Raw genomic sequence first — 27,380 nt, forward strand, 5'->3', positions numbered from 1 at the left:
TGTGGATAAGGAAATTGCGATAAGGCTAAGTGGTCACTGTGAAGCGACAGAGTTAAAGTGGGAATCAAACCCAGGTTGAGCTGCCTCTTGAGGTCATGCTCTTCCTAATCAGATAGGCTGCTCTTTTAATAGAGCGGTGAAAAATCACTAAAAAATATTGTACTTTCTTCTAAAGTAAACTAATTCTTTGTTTTGGAGTCATGAGAATAATGTAGTATTTAACATTTACAATTCTATGAATTGATTTGCAATTTTTGAAAAGGTACACTGTAATTTCTTGACAAGTCCTTTCACACTCACAGAACTGCTCTCCACTTGGCCTGTGCCATTGGCCGTGAAGATATGGTGAAGCTCCTGGTAGATCGGCACTGCCAGCTTAACCTCTGTGATGGCGAAGACAGGACAGCTCTCGTGAAGGTGGGTGGTCACAGTTATGTCTGCCTGAGGTGGATTGGATTGAAGTCCTTGGAATGAACATTTGTTGCATTTAAACATAACTCATTGGTGAAACTTGTGGCATGTTTCCTTTCAATTCCCAGAATTTACATTCTGTTTCTTGTTGTAATGCTCACAGGCTATACAATGCCAAGAAGAGGCATGTGTAACTCTTCTCCTGGAACACGGTGCTGATCCTAAAGTGAAAGACAACAAGGGCAACACAGCTCTCCATTATGCAGCCCACGAAGGGATTGTCTCAATAGCAGAGAAGCTGCTTTTACAAAACGCAAATATAGAGGCCAAAAACACGGTACAAGTCAACTTTTTTTTTTTACAACGTACTTGACATTATATATATATATATATATATATATGTATATATACTTATTTATTTATTTATTTATAGATAGCTGCAAAAGGTTTATATATATGTACATATATATGTACATAGGTACATATATATATGAAGACATCGACACTGAATTTTATACAGTAGGTCCTGTCATCATGGAAACAACTCCAAAACCAAAGCAGAGTGAGTGAAAAAGAAAAGTAATGCATATAGAAAGACCACATTCTGTCTGCTAGCCACCCTTCCACCCCAGAAAGAAAATCTTCCCCTTTGTGCCTGGGAGTAGATGGTGCCCTCAGAGCCCACAAAGGATTGAAGGCCTAGAGGGGAGTGTGGTGATGATGGAGGCCGAAAGGTGTGCAGGGGCTTAGGAAATGGATGCTTCTGGGGATGAGTAGGAGACCGTGACCCAGAGGAGTAGCTTGGGTGAATGTAAATGGGAGGAGAAAGCAGCAGGTTGTAATAGGCCTTGGGCACTCTAGGCCCTAAGGTTCAGAAGATGAGAGCAGGGGGATCAGGTCATGACATCCTACAGGTGGTGTCTGCTTGTGCTGGTAGCCACTCTGCCAGCCATGTACCACGGTGAGGCCTCCCATTCCGGAGAGTAGCTCCTGCTCAGCCTATGTATTTCCTCAGTGGGGTGGTAGGTGTGCATGGGGAGCTGGTGATGACCACACTTGCCAGTCTCCCTGTGTTTTCTTTGACATGCATTACCTTCAGTCGCTGCCCTTGCAGAAACACTGTTGTGTGTCATAGATAGGGTCGATTTTTCATATTCGGAAGCTCAAACATTTCCTGGATGAAAATATTTTGAAATAACTGTCTAAGCTTTTGCTTTAAATAACAACACTTTTTATTTTTGAAGATTGTATTTATATGAGAGAGAGCAAACAAGAGTAGGGAGGAAAGGCAGAGGTAGGGAAAGAAAAGGCCTTCCCACTGAGCCAGGTAGCCTGATGCACGGGGCTTGATGTCAGGAGTGGGATCGTGACCATAACCAGAGAGAGATGCTTGACCCACTGAGCCCCCCAGGCTTACCATAATACTTCTTCCTTCCTGCCTTCCTTTTTTTAATTAAGCTTTTTTATTTATTTATTTTTTCACCTCACACTCTGGGGTTTATGTACTTATTTTATCTTTTAGTTTTTTCTTTTTAAAAATTTTTTTAGTTGGAGTTCAGTTTGCCAACAAAGAGCACAGCACCCAGTGCTCATCCCGTCAAGTGCCCCCCCCTTGGTGCCCGTCACCCAGTCACCCCAACCCCCCACCCACCTCCCTTTCCACCATCCCTTGTTTGGTTCCCAGAGTTAGGAGACTCTCATGTTCTGTCCCCCTCACTGATATTTCCCACTCATTTTCTCTGCTTTCCCCTTTATTCCCTTTCACTCTTTTCTATTCCCCATATGAATGAGACCATATAATGTTTGTCCTTCTCCGATTGCCTTACTTCACTCAGCATAATACCCTCCAGTTGCATCCATGTTGAAGCAGATGGTGGGTATTTTTGTTTCTAATTGTTGAGTAATCTGTGGTATATGTCCGCAATGGAGTATTACTCAGCCGTGAGATTTTATTTATTTTTGAGGAAGTGAGCGAGCATCTACAAGCAGGGGATGTTGTGGGGGCAGAGGGAAAAGAAAGAGAGTAAGAATCTGAAGTAGACTTTGTGCTGAGCCTGGCGCAGCGCTGGATCTTATAACTCTGATCATCACCTGAGTTAAGACCAAGAGTCAGATGCTCAACGGACTAAGCCACTCAGTTGCCCCTAAATAATGATACCTCTAAAGAAGCATTAGAGAATACAGGTTTCTTTTATGTATTTATGGCAAATATTTTTGAGAACACAGAATGTGTTCTGAAACTTTATTTTCAAAAATGTTTTCTCACCCAGTTTGTTTTCTTATTTAGTGTCAAACAACAGAGGAAAGCAAAATTTGCCTTGGAAATAGGCTTTGTCTTAAAACACAAAACAAGTGTATTTTACAATATCAAATCTTGCTGCTGTTGAGAAGTTCCTATTTGATCAAAAAGTGATTGATTAACACGGTCAGAGTTTGTCTTTTATCAGCCTTGACTTAAGAGGGACAAAAGAGGGGCAAAGGAGAAAGCAGTCAGGAACATGCAGAGTGATTTAGACATTTGGCAAGTGAGGGGAAATATCAAGACAAGGTTTTTGGATTGTGTTTGTTTTTCTTCAGTGTTTATGTTTAGGTAAGGAGTCTTCAATTTTCAGGGATAGTAATTCTTACTTACGAACCAGTGAGTGTGTTGTAAATTTATATAGAGATCAATTCTAGGAGGACTCTAAGGACATCAGATTGGCAGTAAACTGGTGGTTGAATGGGCACGAAAAGGGACGCCTGTGTGACTCAGTGATTGAGCATATGCCTTCGGCTCAGGGCATGATCCCATGGTCTCCCGAATCGAGTCCCACATGGCACTCCTTGAATGGAGGAGCCTGCTTCTCCCTCTGCCTGTGTCTCTGCCTGTCTCTCTCTCTCTCTCTCTCATCTCTCATGAATAAATCAATAAAAATCTTAAAAAAAAAGTGGACAAGAAGAGGAAAGAACACAGTATAGTATTTTGCAGCTATAGCCACTTAGATACGAGTCTAAACTCTTCTTGCAAATCTAGAATGTCTTGATGGGAAGGACGTAAGGAGTGTGTAAATAATGGAATCAAGTTGCATTTTGAGTTTACTAGTCCTTGTTCTACCTCTAGCCATGGAAATTGAATGCAGGTTTGATAAGTGACTCATTTCTGTTTTTGGCTGAATCCTCAAGTGATAGGGAGAATTGGCCACATAGGTGAAAGAGGAGACTGGCATGGTTGTGTACTGTACTACTTCTCAGCTAGACTTGTGCTGGTGAATCACAGTCAACTAGGGAACTTTAAAAGAATTTACAAGCCTAAACTGTCCCGTGAAGATTTCGACGGAGTGAATCCAATAACGTGTGTACGCAGAAATTTGGAAATAGGGTTTTGAGATTCTGATACAACTCTTGGCTAAGAACTACTGAATGGGTAGGTATACATATACAAATTTAGAGATGTAAAAATATTAAATCTCTGGAAGAGATTTAACTGAAGTTGGATACTGGCTACTTCCTTCCACTCTCTCCAACATTAGCCTTTCATCTCTCTGTATCTCTTTGAGAATTACAGATGAAAATTATTGGTCATCTCTGTTGGCTTGAAAAATAATTACCTTTTCTTCCAGCTATCAGTCATTCACCGGCACCCAGATGGGAAGTCTTTATGAGTAGTCTTTTAATAAGTAGAGTCTGACCCTTTAAAGATTTTACGTGTTTTGCTACCATTCTGATTATTACAAGCAGGGTTTTCCCAATTGCAGCAGTAGAAATCCGTGAACCTTCTTTTTTAGTTGAAGCTGTGCGATAGACTATCTTAGGATGTCTTTCAAATTCATAGGGCCCTGGCATAGTGCATAATCACTACTGTGTTAAACATTCAGCATGTAGTTAGTGACAATACAGATGGTAATTGTTTTAATAACTTTGCTTCAGCATTCCTCTGAACTCCTGTCTGTTCGGTTAGCAATGTGAGGGAAGTAAATACAAATAGATTGTAGTTGAAACAAGCATTGGAAAATTCTGACAGTAGGTGTTAATGAGTCTTCACAGCAATTTTCCTTAGAAGGTGGGGCCTAATTTGTTGGTAAAACGTGATCCTGATGCTTTAGGAAAGGTTTGATGTCCAAGTATTTGTTTTATGCACGGCCATTGGAAACAGTCACAGCAAATAGAAAAACACAAGTAGGCTATAGACTAAATGTGGCCCCCGGATGTATTTAGTTTCCACTGTCAGTTGAGCTAACATTTAAAATTATGGCACGCATGTAGAACTCTGGATTTTGAGCTTTTCTTACAGATCACTTCTGGTACCTTGAGCCCATGCTGCTGTTTGGTATGCTGTGCAGAGGCTGTCCCTTTATAGGAGGCGTGTGTCTCCAGTTTGCTCGTGTCCCCGCCTAGGTTCTTCACTGACTCGTGTCACCTGCTTTGCCTCCATAACCATTGAGTTTACAATTACTGTTTTATGGTATATGTTGACAAAGATTTCAAGATTTCAAGACACTCCATATTAATTTATAATATATATTTTGTATTTTATGTTAATTTCTTAGGATTGGGATTGAATTTTCTGTTTCTTTGTCTCCTTATTTTTTTCATTACTTTATTCAGTAATTGATGAGAGACACACAGAGAGAGGCAGAGAGCTAGGCACAGGGGGAAGCAGGTTCTCTATGGGGACCCTGATGTGGGCTCGATCCCAGGATCCCGGGTCACCATGCTAAACCACTGAGTCACCCGGTACCTCAGGATGAATTTTCCAAGTTAAAATTTAAAAGTTGTTTTTTTTTTTTGAAAACCATTTTTTCTTTAAATGTACTGTATTCGTGTTCCTTTTGGAATATCTGCAGTCCTATGAGGTTAATCCATTTTATTTGGATATATTATGCATATTGCAGAGAATATTAAATTATTTAGTATTATTGATTGTGCTAAAAATAATCTATGTAAGCCAGTATTAGAATTTTTTTGTTATTAAGATTTTTCATTTAAATTCATTTTACCAATCTATAAAAACACAGTGCTCCTCCAGTATTCCTATTTTTATTGATAAGCTGTTATATTTTTATTTCTGATTTACACTTTGCCTAAAATACAAAATAATTATAAATAGTAATCACAGTAGAAACTGGAATACTAAGAGGATTTTTAGAAGTGGATATGCCTTACGGGTCCCAGAATTAATATAATTGAGACCAAATCTCATACTTATTTCACGTAGCATAATATCCTATGTCAGTCAGAGGAAGACAGTTATCATATGGTCATATTCATTATGTAGATGTTAGAAACAAAACAGAGTATCAGAGGGGAAGAGAAGAAAAAGTAAAACAAGACAGAGTGAGGGAGACACACCATAAGAGACTCTTAATCATAAGAACCAACCTGAGTGTCCTTGGAGTGGTTGGTATGGGTGTTTGGGGTAACTGGGTGATGGACATTACAGAGGGCACATGATGGAATGAGCACTGGGTGTTACATAAGACTGCTGAATCACAACCTTTTACCTCTGAAACTAATAATACACTATATGTTATTTAATTGAATTTAATCAAAAAGATAAAAATGAGAAAAATCTCATACTGAGCTTTCTAACAGTTAAGATAAAGCTTTATCATTGTATAATAGGAGTAAGTCCAAGGATATTTATTTATTTATTTATTTATTTATTTATTTATTTATTTATTTATTTATAATTTTATTTTAATTCAGTTTGCCACAATAAAGTATAACACCCAGCGCTCATCTCATCATTTGTGCCCTCCTTGACCAAGGACTATTTATTTTTTTAAAAAATATTTTATTGATTTATTCATGAAAGACACTGAGAGAGAGGCAGAGACACAGGCAGAGAGAGAAGCAAGCTCCATGCCGGGAGCCAGATGTGGGACTTGAACCTGGGACTCCAGGAACACACCCTGGGCTGAGGGCAGGAGCTCAACCTCTAAGCCACTCAGGTTTCCCAACCACGAACTACTTAGTATTAAGCATTCAATGTTCAGTTGAAGCTTATTTCTTTTATTTATTTATTTATTCTTTTTCTATTTTTGATTTCTACTAAGCTTTATTTACGTATTTTAGAGAGACAGCTTGTACATGCACAGTCTTGGGGGGTTGGGTGAGGGGAAGAGGGAGAGAGTATCTTAAACAGACTTGGTGCTGAGTGCCAGGGGAGCCCAGAATCCAAGGTGGGGCTGGATCCCACCACCCTGAGACAAAACCAAGGGTCACTCAACTGGCTACGCAACCCAGCTACCCTGAAACCTAGCTCTTTTCATTCAGAGTCCATCTCCTTAGTGACTCCTTAGTGACTCAGTGTTTTGTGTTGACATCTGGGATCCCATACCATTGATAGAAGAGAATCAAGCAAGTTTGTACAACCTGGAGAAAACCCTCGCCTTTATTGGAAAGTTCTTAAAGCTATATCCCTGAGAACTCTTATTTCTCAAGTATTAATGTTTGCTACAAAAAAAAAAAAGGAATTGTCAAATGGGGATGAGCAAATGTAAATGGAGTTCATTTGTGCTACATGTATAGTGCAGTTTTGAGTATTTCACAAACATAGATGATCATTGAATCTTTCTTTTGGGGCACAGTGTCTTCCTTCTTGCAAATTATGTATTCTTTGGAATATAATTGAAAAAACACTATTCCAGAGATATCCATTAAAATCAATAACAATATTTTAAATATTCACTACTATGTTTTAGAGAGTGGAGATACAGAGATTAAAAAAATCACCCCTGCCTTCGAGAAGCTCTTGGTTTAGATGGTGTGGAATAGAGTGTACCATGGTATATTATGTGAGAGAAGCAAAGATTCTTGGAGCCAGGCAATGTTTGAAGCGAGTTTGTAGAATGACTTCAGGTAATCTATGAAGAGGTAGTGGAGGTCTATTTTTTTTTAATTTTACTTTTTAAAAGGATTTTATGTTTTTGAGAGAGACAGAGAGCAAACAAGCAGGAGAGAGAGCACGAGTGGAGGGGAGGGGCAGAGGGAGAGGGAGAAGCTGACTCCTTGCTGCAGAGGGAGCCCAAGGTAGGGCTCCATCCTGAGACCCTGGGATCATGACCTGAGCTCATGAGCTGAAGGCAGATGCTTGACCAACTGAGCCACCCAGGCTCCCTGAGAAAGCAGTCTTTTAAAAAGAAGGAGCAGGTGGTGAAAACAGAGTGGTGAGAAGGAAGGGGCTAATTTTATTTTATTTTCTACAGTATATGTTTTAAGTTTAGCAGAATGTATAGAAATTTTAAAATTTAGCATGCAAATATGTAATTTTATAAATTATAAGTTGTTTTTTCACTTTTACAGGATGGCCTCACACCAGTTTTAGTTGCTCTAAATGAAAACAAAGAGCAAATGGTGAAATTTTTAGTAGGAAAAGGAGCACGTCTACTTTCAGGGGATACGGTTAAAAGGTAGAGTATTTTTTTGTTTTGTTTTTTAAACCTTACTATTTTGTCTTGAGTGGTAACAATTTCTCATGTCATAAATTTTATCTTAAGATGATTAAGTTATAGTCATATAGTGAAAAATGTCAGGATGTCATCTCTTAGGTAGAAAGCAATTTTTCTGACAGGCCAACATGAACAGTATATAGCAGAATTCATATTTCTTTGTAATATTGATTGATGTCATTTGCAATAGTTTTTTTTGCCATCGGATTTTATATTAAAAGGGTTTCATATTAATATTATTAGTTTTATAATGGGGACTCCCAACTTGTAGTTTACTTTATGACACAATTCTGGATATCTGAACTCTTTTATTAATATTTTTTAAGATTCTATTTCATACTTTAAAAGATATACAATAAGCATAAGTAGGAGTTGTTTTGTTTTTTTGGATGACACTTTGCTTTATTACTTTTTGTTGAAGAATACTGATGTTGTTAGATGATCCCGAAGTGGTTACCATTAGCAGATACTCTGGGTTCATCAGTTTTTATACTTTTTCATGTCCAGTATGTTTTATCATTTTCATTTTTAATTGGAATGGATTGAAGGATGAAAGAGAACCTTAGGTGAATAGACTCTTCCTTTAATGAGGATAAATCATAGGTGAGTGATAAAGAGAAAAGAGATGGACTTTAGATTCACAGAAGACTAGGTTTAATTGTTAGCTTGCCTCCTTGCTGGGTATGTGACCTTGGAAACATTACTTACCATCACCAGATACATATCCTGATATGAAAAGGAGGATAATAATATATCCTTCAAGGGTGGTTGTGTGTAAATAATTATTTATATATATATATATATATATATATATAATCATGTGATTTAGTGCCTACCACATGTTTAACTTAACATCACTAACTGCAACTATGACTGTTTTCTTATCATTAGTGTGAATATTACTGTTTTAAGCCTACAGATAGCTTTTATACCGACCTGGCCTCCAGGTGGTTTGGAGGTACACTGTACCAGTTTAAGGAAGAAATGGGGATTTTTAAAATGATTTTATTTATTTATTCATGAGAGACACACAAAGAGAGGCAGAGACACTGGCAGAGGGAGAAGCAGGATCCCGAACTCCAGGATCACGCCCTGAGCCAAAGGCAGACACTCAACCGCTGAGCCACCCAGATGTCACAAAATGGGGAATTTTTTTTAAAAAACCCTTCACCTATTCAGATCAGTGACCTCGGCATAGTTTCTTGTTCATCAGAGGGTTTTAAATTAGCAACTTCTACTATGATACCCAAGTGGAACCAGAGACTTCTTTTTTGTCCCTTCATTTTAGCCGTGGGGTTAATTTACAAAAATGAACACTTGGACATGTTAGTGGTCAATTCTGTAGCAACATGTGAGATATTACCCTGATGAAGTATATCAGATTAGGTGCTTAAATACTCTGAGTTCTTAAGGATGAAGTTATCTCTCTGTTATTTTAGAATAGCCCTTATGCTTGCTGTAAAATATGCTGTAAAAGATGAACCATGAAATATAGTCAGTCTTCTCTTTAGGAAGGTTTTCCTAAGATGTATATGGATGGACTGCAGAAGAATATGCTATTATTAATAGTATTAATATGTAAGTTTACATTAAAATGCTAGTTATTACTAGGATACCTGGGCGGCTCAGCGGTTGAGTGTCTGCCGTGGGCACAGGGCATGATCCCGGGGCCTGGGGATCGAGTCCCACGTCTGGCTCCCTGTGAGGAGTCTGGTTCTCCCTCTGCTGATGTCTCTGCCTCCTCTCTCTCTCTCTCTCTCTCTCTCTCTCTCTCTCTGTGTATGTGTGTGTCTCTCATGAATAAATAAGTAAAATCTTTTTTCAAAAATGAAAATAACTTAAAACATGCTAGATATTTCTCAACTGAGGTTTAAAATATAGTAAAATAGTGTTACTTCCTAGGTAACAGCTGAGAAGGTATAATTTGATTCAGCACTTTGGGGTGGCAGTGAGTTAGAGCCTATCATCACCCAGAAACCAAGCAAAAGGCTAGACTAGTTAGAAGTAGCAATGGGTGCAGGGTTCTTTATGTCAGGACTCTTGAGACCTTTATCCTTAGGGATCCTCACTGTATCTGTTTCATTCCAACTATAACCCTTCTGCATGGGGTTCACATAATGTTATACCTGGGTGCTTCTTAAAAAGATTTTATTTATTTATTTATTTATTTATTTATTTATTTATTTACTTATTTATTAATGAGAGCAAGCACAAGTGAGGCGGAGGGGTGGAGGGAGAGGGAGAAGCCGACACTCTGCTGAGCTGGGAGCCCAACACAGGGCTGGATCCTTGAGGCCATACCTGAACCAAAGGCAGATGGTTAACTGACTGAACTACCCACCTCAACGTCTGTTTTGACTAACTATTGTGTCCTAAGATGTTCAGTTTCATAGAAAACTTTATACTTTTCCTTGTGGGTTATCGCCTATACTTTCCCCCTTGAATTTCCCGAGAACCTAAGGGTTTCCCTAAGACCAGAGAGACAGTCCTCTTTCATAAGCCTTTTGGATGGAAAAAAGGACATGCTCATCATTCTGTGGTTTCCTTTGATTCTGTTCCTGCAACATTGCTGTTGAAACTGGTTCTGCAGTCCAGTCATGATTGACTTTTGCTCATAGGATGCCCTTGCTGATCCTCATTCGTCAGTCCTCATGGTGATCCACACTTAGAATTCAAACTTACAACCCTTTTTTGTTTATTACATATGCTTATATGCTCAGCTGCTATTCCAAAGCCACCGGCATGCTGTTCTGGCAGCTGGGCCTTCTGGCTTTAGCCCCATACACCCTTCCCTTCACACTCAAAAACCTTACGTGGAAACCATATATTAGCCCAGACCTTCATGATGAATTAACCTTCGAGGATTTTGTTTGTCTTTTCTGCTAGCAGACTTTAGTTAGGACCATTCTAAACTATTAAAGGAGTTCAAATAATACTACAAGAAGAGACTGGACTTTCCTTCCCCTTTGTTCCTACATCTGTACCCGAAGCCTGCTTTATTTTTTTAATTTTTTTAAGATTTTATTTTTATTTATTCATGAGAATACACAGAGAGGAGAGAGAGAGAGGCAGAGACACAGGCAGAGGGAGAAGCAGGCTCCATGCAGGGAGCCCGACATGGGACTCGATCCTGGGTCTCCAGGATCATGCCCTGGGCTGAAGGCCATGCTAAACCACTGAGCCACCCGGGCTGCCCCCCAAGCTTGCTTTAACTCCTGTGGAATACCTTTTTTATTAGGTCATGGAAGGTCTCATATTGCCCTTCCCAGAGTTGTGGGCATCACCTTGCCTGAGAGACCACGTTTTGGGTATAATACCTCATTAAATCCTCCTAACAGCCTTGTAATATAAGATGGTAAGATTCCTGTTTTATAGAGAAAGACTTTGAGTGGAAGAGAAGTGGCTGGTCTAAGAACAAAAAGCTGCTGGTTTTAGAGCTGGGACTTTGGGATTTGAGACACTTTCCATTATGGCAGGCTAACTCTTAGTTTACTGAGCAAAATGCCTTCAACTCATGACTGGTTCACCTTACTTTTGTTTCTCCTTTAATTATAATTACATACTTGATAAAAGTTTTTAGAACTAACAAATTTGAAGTACCTATTCGGGTAATTTAAGTTTTGATGTTAACCCTGATATTCTTTGAAAAATCTTAAGAATTTGATATATCTGGTAAATATTTTTCATATCAGTATTAAAAAAGTCTCATTGTTTATCACTCTTTCTTATACGTAGCAGTGACCAACTAATTTCTGAACATGAAGAAGAAATGAAACCTGAAAATTCTTCACAGAATCATGATCTAGGTATGATTTTTTAGAGTGAATTACTTATGGTGGTCCTAACATAGATGAAGTCAGAGTAAGGCAGTTTTGACCATGAAAAAGCAATGAAAACAAAACAAATCGGATGTGTAAATTGCATGGGTGTTTGGTTTCTTAATTTCTTTCTTAATAGTCTAGGATTCAGAATTTGAGAAGTTCTTTTTGGTAATTTAAAATATGAGGCAGGGATCCCTGGGTGGCGCAGCGGTTTGGCGCCTGCCTTTGGCCCAGGGCGCGATCCTGGAGACCCGGGATCGAGTCCCACATCGGGCTCCCGGTGCATGGAGCCTGCTTCTCCCTCTGCCTGTGTCTCTGCCTCTCTCTCTCTCTCTGTGACTATCATGAATAAATAAATAAAATCTAAAAAATAAAAAAATAAAAAAATAAAATATGAGGCAGTATTGTCTGAAAATAAATTCGTTATCTTAGTATTTTTTAGAATTTATTTCTTTATTCCTCAGAGACACACAGAGAGAGGCAAAGAGAGAGGCAGAGGGAGAAGCAGGCTCCATACGGATGCCTGATGTAGGACTCAATCCCAGAACCTGGGATCACAACCTCAACCAGTGAGCCATCCAGGTGCCCTCATTAGTTATGAGACTTAAAATCCTATGGGATAGCTTTGTGTAAATAAGGAAAAAAAGATTTTCAAGTTAGTATGTTTTATGTTTCCTCTATAAACATGTTATAAAAATTACTGGTTATACAAATGGTATTTTGACTTTTACAAGTGGATTTCATTTAGTAAATATTATTATAGCGTGATTTGTCTCATTATCCTTAAAACTGGAACTCTGCAGTACCTTGCTGGTCCTTTACACAAATGGCAAACAATAAGAACTGCAAAACTTAGCTAGTGTGCAGAAAGACCAATGAGATTGCTTGATTTTTTAGGTGATGACCTATCCTACGGAAGCCTGTTGAGGAGCACAGGTTATTTTAGATGCTGTTGCATCAACACAATCTCACTATTAGTGACTTCACTAGAACAATGTTCTCTCCTGTTTGTTGCATAATACTGTAGTTTTTTGGAAATAAGATACTCTGTTATTAGTCAAAAGATGATCATAATAAATATTCAAAAAGGGCAACTTGGGCTCAACAAATTATAATAAAAGCACAAAAATGTTCGCAGTCACAAAGATGTTACCGTTGCTCCCCAGAGGTGGCACCTAGTGTGTTGCATGGTCTGAAATGTAGGAAGAAACCTTTGACTTAGTGGATCTCTATCACAGAAATTCTTTAGGTTGGCTTTGGTTTTGCAAGTTATAGGAAGCAAAGATGGAAGAGAGTTTTGGTCTTTCAAGGTGCTCATAATAGAATAGAGCTGTCTTTGTGTTGTGTTTTTTTTTTAAGATTTTAATTTATTTATTCATGAGAGACAGAGAGAGAGAGAGGCAGAGATATAGGCAGAGGGAGAAGCAGGCTCCAGGCAGGGAGCCCAACATGGGACTTGATCGGGGAAGTCGGGGATCAGGGCCTCAGCCAAAGGCAGACACTCAACCGCTGAGTCACCCAGGAGTCCCTGTCTCTTTTCCTGCTTGGCTAATTAGCAACAGCTTCAGGCATATTTTCACATGACAATATCCATGACCAGAAGAACTGTGTTTGTCTTTGTGTTTCTTTTATATAGGAAGAAAACTCAGCAGCTTGCAGTAAACTTCCCCTAACATTTTATAGGCTAGGTAACATGACTTGCTTGTTCCTAAACCAGTCACTGGTAAGTCAGGTACTGTGATTAGCTTAGAATAATCCTTTCTCCTTTTGCAGCTGGGGCGAGACCACATTCTTTGTGTATTGGGACACTAACTATCCAAATAAAGCTGTGGTTCTCCAGCAAGAATGAAGAATATGGAATGGCTGTTGGGGAGGGAGCCAGCAGGGATTGATAGGAGAATTTGAAATAGAAGAGTAATCAGATTAGATTTGAATTAGGGCCCTTTGGTTATGGCATAAAATGGGGATCACCAGGCTTTTCTTAAAAGGGCCAGATAGTGAATATTTTAGGCCCTGGGGTCTCACACTCTGCCATTGTCGTGTGAAAGTAGCCATAGCAATATGTATTGAAATAGATGTGACTGTGCTCCATTACAACTTTATTTACAGAACCAGATGGCAGGTTGGATTTGGCCTGTGGCCATAGTTTGCAGGCGTCTCGTGTGGAGGATAGATTGAAGAATACCAAGTTAAAGATACTGGAAGACAAAGGAAGCTTTTATTTCCTTAGCCAAGTATCAGTCCATTTTGAAATTTTCAGCCCTCTCTACTGAACAAGTCAGGAGGCTCAATTCATTCCATTTAAAATGTTGTTCTTGGGATCCCTGGGTGGCGCAGCGGTTTGGCGCCTGCCTTTGGCCCAGGGCGCGATCCTGGAGACCCGGGATCGAATCCCACGTCGGGCTCCCGGTGCATGGAGCCTGCTTCTCCCTCTGCCTCTCTCTCTCTCTCTCTCTGTGTGTGTGACTATCATAAATAAATAAAGAAAAAAATATTTTAAAAAAATAAAAAAAATAAAATGTTCTTTTTCTAGGCCTTATGTCTTTCTCTAGAAAAGGTTTTGAGAAGAGTTTATTTATTTATTTGAAAGATAGCACAAGCGAGGTGGAAGGACAGAGGGAGAGAGAAAAGCAGACTCCCTGAGGGTCTCCACCCAGGACCCCAAGATTGTGACCGGAGCCGAGCCGAACTTTGTGATGAGGCATTTCATCCTGAACTTAGCAGTCTCTACTGAGGAGCTGGAGAGGTTCCGTTGTGTTCCAGCTAAATATGTATAGTCTGTTTTAACTGCTCCTAGTAGTGGAAGTCCAGGAAAATCATGCTATTTAAGTTTGCCATTGTCACTTTATGATAATGATTCTGCTAATGATACCATTTCCTGTCCGTCTCATAGGGTTTGGTTTGGTTACAATAATGGTCATTAGAAACATCCACTTGTATGTACCACATCCTGATAACTAGAATTCTTTCTTGCATTGGTAAATATAGAGGAGAAAATGAGATTTCTTAATGCATTAACTGCCTACCAATAGTACAATTAATATCCACTGTAGTGTGGTTTCCAGGTGTGGTCCCAAAGGAATACTTTTGAACAAGTCATCATCTGTCTTACAGTTTTAATATTCTGTATTTTTCTATTGTTGACTTAAAATGTATTTTCCTGCTTTCTTTACTAGTGGCTAAGAAGTCTGAAGAAGTCTCTTTAAGCAGGTAGGACTTTTATGGATTTTTTTAAAATGATGTGTTAACCAAGGAAGTGGAGAGGAAAGGATTTGTTGAGTGTTGTCTTCTGGGCTAGACACTGTATTATGTGCTTAATATGTCTTACTTATTACTTATTAGTCATTGCAATAGTTTCACCAAGGAGCTGTGCTGTTATAGCCTACTTTTTATTAACTAGTCAGCTGTAGTTCAGGGAGATGGATAAACTGACCCAGGATTCCATAGTTAATGAGTAGCAGACCCATGATTTGAATGTTAGCCTGCGTGGCTCCCACATACATGTTTTGCCCCTCAGCAGCACTGGAATTAAGATACAGATCTTAGATCATCCCAGATTGTCAAATTTCATTACATGTTAACTCTGATTTGGAGTTTTCTTAAGAACCAGGCAAGTCCAAGCATTTTCCTAATATATTTGACACAACTAGTGATAGCTAGAGGTAATTATTGCAGTGGTAACTAGTTTCTTGTTTTTACTGTCAAAGATTTTGGAGTGGATCTCAGTTACCTATGGCCACAGTACCATAGCTTTTACACAAGCAAGCCCTAATCAGGCAAGCTCTTAGATATAGTGACGTCTGCTCTCCTTGAGATGAATGATTTTTCTGAAAGTGAAGGATATGTAATCTAGGTATAGACCATGTAACGTTAATTAAATTTATCATCTATTTAGAGGGTATTTCTAAACAGTTGTCTATTTACTGACTTCTCAGTCTAATTTTCCCTTTAGGCTGGCACCCTTGATAAGTTCTGTGAAGCTTTTTCTTTTTTTGTAGACTTTTTTGCTTTTCTCCATGTCCTTTCTATACTCTTTTCTTGATTTTTTTAAACTTTCTTCTCCAATTTTCTTGCTGTTTCTTTTATTCCATTACTTTTTATCATTTCTGCAGCTAAGGATTCTCCATTTTTCTAAAGACAAAATGAAAAGCAGATAGAATTTCAGGGTTTTAAAGAATCTTAGAGATGTGTTAATCAAAATACTCTCTGATGCTGTAACCCATGTTTAACATCCTTACCAAGTGGTTGTTGAAGTGGAGAATTTGAAACTGAAAAGGGATTAAAGTGACTTACTTGAATTTGATAACTGACAGAAATGAGATTTAAATTTAGATTTTTTCCCTTTTCTCTCATCTTTGATTTAATAATATAAAGATAGGGAGTGGGTCTAGTGTACATGAGACGGGAATTAGCAGGAGAGGGCATGTTTCAAGAAGAACCACACTGGGTTGAATAGGAAAAAGAGTTTTAGAAATGATGACAGAATATTGGAGTTTATGACAAGATAGACAAAGGTCAATTACACAAAGAAAGAACACAAGATATTGGTTGTTGTTTATAAAAGCATATTAAAATAGAGCGTTCAAAAAAAAATAAAATAAAATAAAATAGAGCGTTCAAGAGAGTCCTGAGCAGCATTTCTTTTTGTTGGTTTATTTATTTATTTATTTATTTATTTATTTATTTATTTTAATTTTTATTTATTTATGATAGTCACACACAGAGAGAGAGAGAGAGAGAGAGAGAGAGAGAGAGGCAGAGACACAGGCAGAGGGAGAAGCAGGCTCCATGCACCGGGAGCCCAACATGGGATTCGATCCCGGTCTCCAGGATCGCACCCTGGGCCAAAGGCAGACACTAAAGCGCTGCGCCACCCAGGGATCCCTCTTTTTGTTGGTTTAATTGAAGGAACTAGCATACTTCAGGGTTTCTTTTCCTTTAAAAAAAGATTTTATTTATTCATGAGACAGAGAGAGAGAGAGAGAGGCAGAGATACAAGCAGAGGGAGAAGCAGGCTCCATGCAGGGAGCCTGACTTGGGACTCAAACCTGGGTCTCCAGGATCATGCCCTGGGCTGAAGGTGGCACTAAACCGCTGGGCTATCCGGCTGCCCTACTTCAGAGTTTCTGTTGAGAAACATTAAAATCAGTTGAACCACTGGCAAGAGTATTTACAGCAAATAGGAATGGGACATCATCGACTTCTACCCCACCTTACAGAAGGCGGGTTAGATCCTTTCAAATAATGGGGGGAATGGAGATTCTGAACTATGTAAATGTATGGCCCAAGGTCACAGGGTCTTGTGATCGCTCCACCTCTTTTCGTAATTCTCTGATGCCCTTCCCATGTATGTGTAGGGTTTGGTGGGGTAGGACTAGCTGTCAGATCAATAACGGAGCTTCATTTGGGTAGTTGGTAAGGTGCCTACATTGAGATGACTGCATGGATGACTCAGACTCCATTTAGCTGGTTCTCCAGGAGCAGGAAATGGCTCCTATTCTTGGTCATTTGAGCCTTTCCTTGTTTTGGGAATCTGTGCCTTGGCAGGCTAAAGACTTAAACGTTGGAGAGTGCCACTGAGCCCTGCAGAGGAGTGATCCAGGAGTGGTAACTCACAAAAAGAAAATATTAGGCAGTGTGTGGGTAAATAGAGGCACAGATATCAGGACTATTTGTATAGCAGTCTCTCTTCTTGGGTATCTGAGTGCCCTTGATGATTTTTAAGGTCTTGCTAGTTTATGTGGACGTAAATAAGGCAGGACTTGTGAAACTTGGATTTTATAATTTTTAATCTTTTAATCTCTTCGGGAATAGTATTCCAAGTAATAACATATAAATTTGTTCTTTAACATCTGTAGATAGTTCCTTTTCAAAATTTAAGTATAGTTGACACACCGTTATGTTGGTTTCATGTGTACAACATAGTGATTCAGCAGGTCTATGTTGTTACCCCATGCTTACCACAAGTGTAGCTACCATGTGTTACTGCATATTGCTCTTACAATTCTATTGACTATATTCCCTATGCTGTACTTTTATCCCTGTGACTTACTATACCTGGAATGCTGAACCTCCCACTTCCCTTCACCCATTTTTGTCTGTCCCCCACCCACTTCCCTTCTGGCAATACAGAATTCTCTGTACTTATGGGTCTGGTTCTGCTTTTTGGTTGTTTGTTCATTTGTTCTGCTTTTTTGATTCTACATATAAGTGAAATCATACAGTATTTGTCTATTTTGCTCTGACTTATTTCACTTGGCTTAATACCCTCCAGGTAATCCACATTGTTGCAAATGGTAAGGTTTCATTCTTTTTTATGGCTGAGTAATATTGCTCTGTGTGTGTGTGTGTGTGTGTGTGTGTGTGTGTGTTATACATCTGTTGATGGACATGGGTTACTTTCATATCTTGGCTGTTGTAAATAATGCTGCAGTAAACATTGGGGTACATATGTTTTTTCAAATTAGTGTTTTCTTTTTTGGGGGGTAAGTAAGTACCCAGTAGTGGATTACTGGATCATGTGGTATTTCTATTGGTACTTCTTCAAGGAAACTCCATTTTGTTTTTTACAGTGGCTGCCCCAATTTCTATCCTCATCACCAGCTCACGAGTATTCCTTAGTCTCTGCATCCTCACCAATATTTTTTAGTGTGTGTTTTTGATTCTAGCCATTCTGACAGGTGGAAGGTGATAATTCATGGTGGTTAACTTTTGTCCAGTTAGCTGTCAGACATTTCAGAGAATTCCTCACCTGTCACACTTAGTTATGGGAACTAAAACTGGGCCTTTACTGGGCATTTCACAGGTTAGGAGAGGTGAAAGCAAAATAGATAACTAAACCCTTTTTAAAAACAGAGGCCAAGGGGCGCCTGGCTGGCTCAGTCGGTTAAGCGACTGCCTTTGGCTTGGGTCATGATGTCAGGGTACTGGGATAGAGCCACATATAAGGCTCTCTGCTCAGCAGGGGCCCTGCTTCTTTCCCCTCCCTCCACCTGCCTCTCTGCCTACTGTGCACACACACACACTCTCTCTCTCTCTCTCTCAAATAAATAAATAAATAAATAAATAAATAAATAAATAAATAAATAACATGTTAAAAAAATAACACAGAGGCCAAATTTTGAAAGACCTGTATTCTGAAAACATTGGTGAAAGCAATTGAGGATGACACAAAGACGTGGAAAGAATTCCATCTCATAGATTGGAAGAGCACCTATTGTTAAACTGTGTATAGGACCCAAAGCAATCTACAAATTTAATGCAATGCCTACTAAAATCCATCGACATGTTTCACAGAACTAGAGCAAGCAACACTAAATTTATATGGAACCACTGAAGACCTCAAATAGCCAAAGCAATATTGGAAAAAGAAAAACATAACTGGAGATATCTCTATGCTAGATTTCAAGTTATATTACAAAGCTGTAGTAATCAAAACGGCATAGTATTGGCATTAAATGGATACAAATATCAGTAGAATAGTATAGAAAATCCAGAAATAAACTATAATGATATGGCTAATTAATCTTTGACAAAGCAAGAAAGAATATCCAATGGTTTGAAAAGGCAGTCTCCTTCAATAAATGATGCTAGGAAAACTGAATGGGTATATAAAAGATTGAAACAGGACCACTTTCTTTCACCATTTACAAAAATAAATTCAAAATGGTTTAAAGATATAAATATATCACATGAAACCATTTTATCCTTGAAGAGAGCACAGGCAATGATCTCTCTGGTATTAGCTGTAGCCAGGTTTTTCTTTTTTTATGTCTCCTGAGGCAAGAGCAATAAAAGCAAAATAAACTGTTGGGGCTACATCAAAATCAAAAGCTTTTGCAGTGAAGGAATCAATCCACAAAACTAAAAGGCAACCTTACAGAATGGGAGAAGACATTTGCATATGACATATCTGATAAAGGTTAGTGTAAGAATCTAAAGAACTGATACATCTCAACACCCAAAACACAATCCAGGTCAAGAATGATCAGAATATATCAGACATTTTTCCAAAGAAGATGTCCAGTTGGCCAACAGATATATAAAAAGATGATCAGCATCACACGTCATCAGGGAAATGCAAATCAAAACTACAATGAGATAGCGCTGCACACCTGTCAGAATGGCTAAAATCAAAACCACAAGAAACAAGTGTAGTTGAGGATGTTGAGAAAAAGGAACCCTGTTGCACTTTTGGTGGAAGTGCAAACTGGGACAGCCACCATGGGAAACCGTATGGCAGTTCCTCAAAAAGTTAAAAACAAAACTAACAATCCAAGAGTTGCACTCCTGCGTATTTACCCAGATATGACAAACACACCAATTCAAAGGGATACATGCACTCATGTTTTTACTACAGCATTATTTGCAATCATCAGCCTAAGTGTGCATGTTGATGGATTAGTGAATAAAAAGTGGTGTGTGTGTATATATATATATATATATATACACACACACACACACACACACATATATATATATACACACACACACACAATGGAATATTGTTCAGCCATTGAAAAGAATGACATCTTGTCATTTGCATGGTGAGAGCTAGAGCGTATTACGCTAAGCAGTGTAAGTCAGAGAAAGACAAATATGATTTCACTCCTAAGTAACATGTAAGAAACAAAATAAAAATGAGCGAAGGAGACAGAAAAGACAGATTTACCAAGAAGAAGACTGCTATAGAGAACAAACTGATGGTTACCAGGGGGGATGTTGGTAGGGGAATGGGTGAAATAGGAGATGGGAATTAAGGAATGCACTAGTCATGATGAGCACTGGGTGATGTATGGAATTACCAAATCATTATATTGTATATATGAAACTAATGTAACACTGTATGTTAAGGATACTAGAATTAAAAATAAAAGCTTAACCAAAACGAGGCTAAATTTTCGTATGTCAAGAAACTTAATTAATAAACAACTGACTTTGACTCGATTTTTCTTTTTAAAGAAATGAACTTGTCTTTGTTTTCTATTTTTGCTGTAAAGTCGTACCTGCAAAGCTGATACTGATGATTCAAGGCCTTCAAAACATGAGGACTTAAGTTCCGGTACCAAGGTAAAGTACTCTCTTGTAAAATTAATTTTCCTGCTCTGAGTTTAGTGTTGTGTATTATTTACTCTTAAAATATAAAGTGGCTTGCCTCTTGTCATTTTATGTTTTTTTAACTTTTTTTTATTGGAGTTCAATTTGCCAACATTTAGCATAACACCCAATGCTCATCCTGCCAAGTGACCCCCTCAGTGCCCATCACCCAGTCACCACAACCCCCCCCACCTCCCTTTCCACTACCCCTTATTCATTTCCCAGAGTTAGGTGTCTCTCATATTCTGTCACTCTCACTGATATTTTCACTCATTTTTTCTCCTCTCCCTATGTTCCCTTTCACCAATTCTTATATTCCCCAAATGAATGAGAACATATAATGTTTGTCCTTCTCAAATTGACTTATTTTGCTCAGCATAATACCCTCCAGTTCCATCCACGTCAAAGCAAATGGTGGGTGTTTGTCATTTCTAATGGCTGAGTAATATTCCATGGTATACATAGACCACATCTTCTTTATCCATTCATCTTTCGATGGGCACCGAGGCTCCTTCCACAGTTTGGCTATTGTGGACATTGCTGCTATAAATATTGGGGTGCAGGTGTCCTGCATTTCACTGCATCTGTAGCTTTGGGTAAATCCTCAGAAGTGCAATTGCTGGGTCATAGGGCAGTTCTATTGTTAACTCTTTGAGGAAACTCCACACAGTTTTCCAGGGTGGCTGTACCCGTTCAGATTGCTAACAACAGTGTGAGAGGGTTCCCCTTTCTCCACATCCTCTCCAACATTTGTTGTTTCCTGCCTTGTTAATTTTGCCCATTCTCACTGGTGGAAGATGATACCTCATTCTGGTTTTGATTTATATTTCCCTGATGGCCAGTGATCTGGAGTATTTTCTCATATGCTTGTTGGCCATGTCTGTGTCTTCCTCTGTGAAATTTCTGTCCATGTCTTTTGCCCAAAGCATGATTGGATTGTTTGTTTCTTTGCTGTTGAGTTTACTAAGTTCTTTATAGATCTTGGATACTAGCCCTTTATCTGATAGGTCATTTGCAAATAACTTCTTCCATTCTGTAGGGTGCCTTTTAGTTTTCTTGACTGTTTCTTTTGTTATGCAGAAGCTTCTTACCTTGATGAAGTCCCAATAGTTCATTTTTGCTTTGGTTTTGCTTCCCTTCAGGGATGTATCTTGCAAGAAGTTGCCATGGCCAAGTTCAAAAAGGGTGTTGCCTGTGTTCTCCTCTAGGATTCTGATGGATTCCTGTCTCACATTTAGATCTTTCATCCATTTTGAGTTTATCTTTGTGTATGGTGTAAAAAAGTGGTCCAGTTTCATTCTTCTGCATGTGGCTATCCAATTTTCCCAGCACCATTTATTGAAGAGACTGTCTTTTTTCCAGTAGATAGTCTTTCCTGCTTTGTTGAATATTAGTTGACCATAAAGTTGAGAGTCCACTTGCGGATTCTGCATTCTGTTTCCATTGATCTATGTGCCTGTTTTTGTGCCAGTACCACACTGTCTTGATGACCACAGCTTTGTAGTACATCCTGAAATCTGGCATTGTGATGCCCCCAGCTATGGTTTTCTTTTTAATATTCCCCTAGCTATTTGGGGTCTTTTCTGATTTCACACAAATCTTAAGATGATTTGTTCCAACTCTCTGAAGAAGGTCCATAGTATGTTGATAGGGATTGCATTAAATGTGTAAATTGCCCTGGGTAGCATTGAAATTTTTCCAATCTGTGAGCATGGCATATTTTTCCATCTCTTTGGGTCTTCCTCAATTTCCTTCTGAAGTGTTCTGTAGTTTTGAGGGTGGAGACACTTTACCTCTTTGGTTATGTATATTCCTAGGTATCTTATGCTTTTGGGTGCAATTGTAATTGGGATTGACTCCTTCATTTCTCTTTCTTCAGTCTCATTGTTTGTGTATAGAAATGCACCTGATTTCTGGGCATTGATTTTGTATCCTGCCACAATGCCGAATTGCTGTATGATTTCTAGCAATCTTGGGGTGGAGTCTTTTGGGTTTTCTTTTTCTTTCTTTTTTTTAAGATTTTATTTATTCATTTATTTATGAGATACAGTGAGAGAGAGAGTCAGAGACACAGGCAGAGGGAGAAGCAGGCTCCACACAGGGAGCCGGACGCGGGACTCGATCCCGGGTCCCCAGGACCAGGCGCTGGGCCGAAGGAAGTGCTAAACCGCTGAGCCACCCAGGCTGCCCTCTTTTGGGTTTTCTATGCACAGTATCATGTCATCTGCAAAGAGGGAGAGTTTGACTTCCTCTTTGCCACTTTGAATGCCTTTTGTTTCTTTTTGTTGCCTGATTGCTGAGGCTAGGACTTCTGGTACTATGTTGAATAGCAGTGGTGAGAGTGGACATCCCTGTCTTGTTCCTGATCTTAGGGTTAAGGCTCCCAGTGTTTCCCCATTGAGAACGATATTTGCTGTGGGCTTTTCGTAGATGGCTTTTAAGATGCTGAGGAATGTTCCCTCTATCCCTACACCCTGAAGAGTTTTGATCAGGAATGGATGCTGTATTTTGTCAAATGCTTTCTCTGCATCTATTGGGAGGATCATGTGGTTCTTGTTTTTTTCTCTTGCTGATATGATGAATCACATTGATTGCTTTACAAGTGTTGAAGCAGCCTTGCATCCCGGGGATAAATCCCACTGGGTCATGGTGAATCATCTTCTTAATGTATTGTCGGATCCTGTTGGCTAGTATCTTGTTGAGAATTTTTGCGTCCGTGTTCATCAAGGTATTGGTCTATAATTCTCCTTTTTGGTGGGGTCTGTGTCTGGTTTTGCAATTAAGGTGATGCTGGCCTCATAGAACGACTTTGGAAGTACTCCATCCCTTTCTATCTTTCATAACAGCTTTAGTGGTATGGTTTGTTCTTTAAACGTTTGATAGAATTCCCCTGGGAAGCCATCTGGCCCCGGACTTTTGTGTCTTGGTAGGTTTTTGATGACTGCTTCAGTTTCGTCCCTGGTTATTGGCCTGTTCAGGTTTTCTATGTCTTCCTGTTGCAGTTTTGTAGTTTGTGGTTTTCCAGGAATGCACCCATTTCTTCTCGATTGCCTAATTTATTGGCGTAAAGCTGCTCATACTAAGTTTTCAAAATCGTTTGTATTTCCTTGGTGTTGGTGGTGATCCCTCCTCTCTCGTTCATGATTTTATTTTATTTTATTTTATTTTATTTTATTATTATTTTTTTTAATTTTTATTTATTTATGATAGTCACAGAGAGAGAGACAGAGAGAGAGACAGAGAGAGAGAGAGGGGCAGAGACACAGGCAGTGGGAGAAGCAGGCTCCATGCACCGGGAGCCCGACGTGGGATTCTATCCCGGGTCTCCAGGATCGTGCCCTGGGCCAAAGGCAGGTGCCAAACTGCTGCGCCACCCAGGGATCCCCTCGTTCATGATTTTATTAGTTTGGGTCTTCTCTCTCTTCTTTTTAATAAGTTTGGCTAATAATTTATCTGTCTTATTAATTAATTCTTTCAAAGAACCAACTCCTGATTTTGTTGATCTGTTCCCCAGTTCTTCTGGTCTCTATCTCATTGAGTTCTGCTCGAATATTTATTTATTGTCTTCTGCTGGGTGAAGGTTTCAGTTGCTGTTCCTTCTCCAGCTCCTTTAGGTGCAAGGTTAGCTTTTGCTTTGAGTTCTTTCCAGTTTGGGGACGGATGCTGGTCTTGCGATGTATTCCCCCCTCAGGACTGCTTTTGCTGTATCCCAAAGATTTTGAACGATTGTATCTTCATTCTCATAAGTTTCCAGGAATCTTTTTAATTCTTCTCTAATTTCCTGGTTGATCCTTTAATCGTTTAGAAGGATGGTCGTTAACCTCCACGTGTTTGAAATCCTTCCATATTTCTTCTTTTAGTGGTTTAGTTCTAGTTTCAAAGCATTATGGTCTGAAAATATATAGGGGGCAATCTATTATATAGATGTTACATTTATATATTAAACAGAGGCGGCTGTTCATCGTATATTCCTAACTATACATACATACATACACACACACACACACACACACACACATACACACACATATAGTGTGGCCTGTGGAAAAATGGTTGTTAGTATTATTAATAATTAATAATTAATTAGTATTAACTAATAAGTTAATACTAACCTAACCATTTTTTCCACAGGCCTTTTTTAACTTACATTTTTCCCTGCCTTAAGATCATGCTTGATTGGTCACGTCTTATGTTTTTCTTTTTTTCTTCTTCTTCCTGCATTTTTTAAAGGTTTTATTTATTCATGACAGACACACACACACACACACACACACACACACACACGCACACACACACACACAGAGAGAGGCAGAGACACAGGCAGAGGGAGAAGCAGGCTCCATACAGGGAGCCTGACATGGGACTCGATCCTGGGGCTCCAGGATCTCGCCCTGGGCCGAATGCAGACACTCAACCACTGAACCACCATGGCTGTCCCCCCTGCATTTTTTTGTACATGACTTTCCCGTACCCTACGTTTTCCTTACATGGGGGAAAAAAAAACAAAACACGTTTCTTTAGTGTCTGTTCTTTCAGTCCATCTCTTTCTATGTTTATTGTCAATATTTTTGATTATGCCTTTCTGTTGTCTGTGTGTGTCTGTGGTTTTCATTCCTGAATCATTACCCCACAAGCCTTATTATTTTTCTCACATTCCTGGAAGGAGGCTGATGTTAGATAATCATTTGTCCTTAGCATTTTGACAAACAAAAGCAACTTAAAACTGTTTGTAATGCCAACTTGCCCAAATAAATACTACTAGAAACTAAATTTTAATATTTTCTCTTATAAGAGATCGTCATGCAATTATAAATCATTCAAACACATTTGAAAAATTTTAAATATAATAAAATAATTAATTTTTAAAAATATTGTATTCATTTATTCATGAGAGAGTCAGAGACAGAGGCAGAGGGAGGAGAAGCAGGCTCCATGTAGGGAGCCTGATGTGGGACTCTGGGATCACACCCTGAGCCGAAGGCAGATGCTCAACCACTGAGCCACACAGGCGTCCCAATAATGACATTTCTTATTGTTAGTTTTTTTAAAAGATTTTATTTATTTAGTCATAGAGACAGAGAGAGAGGCAGAGACACAGGCAGAGGGAGAAGCAGGCATCATACAGAGAGCCTGATGTGGGACTCGATCCAGGGTCCCCAGGATCCCGCGCTGGGCTGCAGGCGGTGCTAAACCGCTGCGCCACCGGGGCTGCCCTTATTGTTAGTTTTTTTAATTTAAATTACCTAGGGATAGATTTTTATTTTAAGACATTTTGGTAAAGAAAGTATTTAAAAAAATTTTTTTTTAAGATTTTTTTATTTATTCATGATAGACATAGGGAGAGAGAGGCAGAGACACAGGCAGAGGGAGAAGCAGGCTCCATGCAGGGAGCCTGACATGGGACTCGATCCCTGGTCTCCAGGAATCCCACCCTGGGCCAAAGGCAGGCGCTAAACCACTGAGCTACCCAGGGATCCCCTTTTTAAAATTTTTAAATTCAAATTAATTAACATATAGCGTATTATTAGTTTCAGAGGTAGAATTCAGTGATCCATCAGTTGCATACATCATCTAGTGCTTATTACTTCAAGAGCCCTCCTTAATTACCATCACCCAATTACCCCATTGCCCCAACCCTCTCCCCTCCAACAACCCTCAGTTTATTTCCTATGATTAAGAGTCTCTTACGGTTTGTCTCTCTCTCTGATTTTTATCTTATTTTTCCCTCTCTTCCGCTATGCACCTCCGTTTTGTTTCTTAAATTCCACATAGGATTGAAATCATATGGTATTTGTCTTTCTCTAACTTATTTCACTTAGTATAATACTCTTTAAGTCCCATCTATGTTATTGCAAATGGCCAAGATTTCATTCTTTAGGATGGCTGAGTAATATTCCATTGTATTTATACACACTGCATCTTCTTTATCCATTCATCTGTCAAGTGGGCATCGGGCTTTTCTGTAGTTTGGCTATTGTGGTCATTGCTGCTTTAACGTTGGGGTGCTGGGTGGTGCCCTTTCAAATCACTATGTTTGTATCTTTTGGATAAATACTGAGTACTGCGATTGCTGGGTCATAGGTTAGCTCTATTTTTTTCCCTAAATTTTTATTTATTTATGATAGTCACAGAGAGAGAGAGGGAGAGAGAGCAGAGACATAGGCAGAGGGAGAAGCAGGCTCCATGCACCGGGAGCCCGACGTGGGGATTCGATCCAGGGTCTCCAGGATCGCGCCCTAGGCCAAAGGCAGGCGCTAAACCGCTGCGCCACCCAGGGATCCCGGATAGCTCTATTTTTATTTAACTTTTTGAGGAAGACTTTGTATAATAATCAGGGGTAAGAAAAGTAACATTTTGGGACTATTAAATCTCTTATAATCTTCACCCCATGAGAAAATGTAGGTTAGTAAATGGCGGAACTGAGATTTGAATCTGTATTTGAATGATCTCCAAAACCTGTGTTCTTTTTGTAATGGTGTTCATTTGGTAATGGTGAATATTACAATTATTTTTACGAAATGTGATACTTGTAATCCTGAAAAACTATCAATTTTTTTTCTAGACTGTCCCGAAACTAAACTTAAGAAAGCAAATGGCTGCTTTTCTTGCGACCCAAGAGTAA

The 27,380-nt window shown here is 39.1% G+C and overlaps 1 protein-coding gene across 1 annotated transcript; it reads left to right on the forward strand.

The window, feature by feature from the left end:
• LOC119879040 (ankyrin repeat domain-containing protein 26-like) lies at positions 1–27,380 on the forward strand. The gene is made up of 7 exons (XM_038589507.1): positions 1–417; positions 575–748; positions 7,696–7,802; positions 11,577–11,647; positions 14,839–14,872; positions 20,662–20,731; positions 27,321–27,380. The coding sequence occupies exons 1-7, from the start codon at positions 343–345 to the stop codon at positions 27,378–27,380; spliced, it is 591 nt and encodes a 196-aa protein (XP_038445435.1). The 5' UTR covers positions 1–342.

Source organism: Canis lupus, unplaced genomic scaffold, assembly GCF_011100685.1.
Source record: "Canis lupus familiaris isolate Mischka breed German Shepherd unplaced genomic scaffold, alternate assembly UU_Cfam_GSD_1.0 chrUn_S221H381, whole genome shotgun sequence".
NCBI classification, from domain to species: Eukaryota; Metazoa; Chordata; class Mammalia; order Carnivora; family Canidae; genus Canis; species Canis lupus.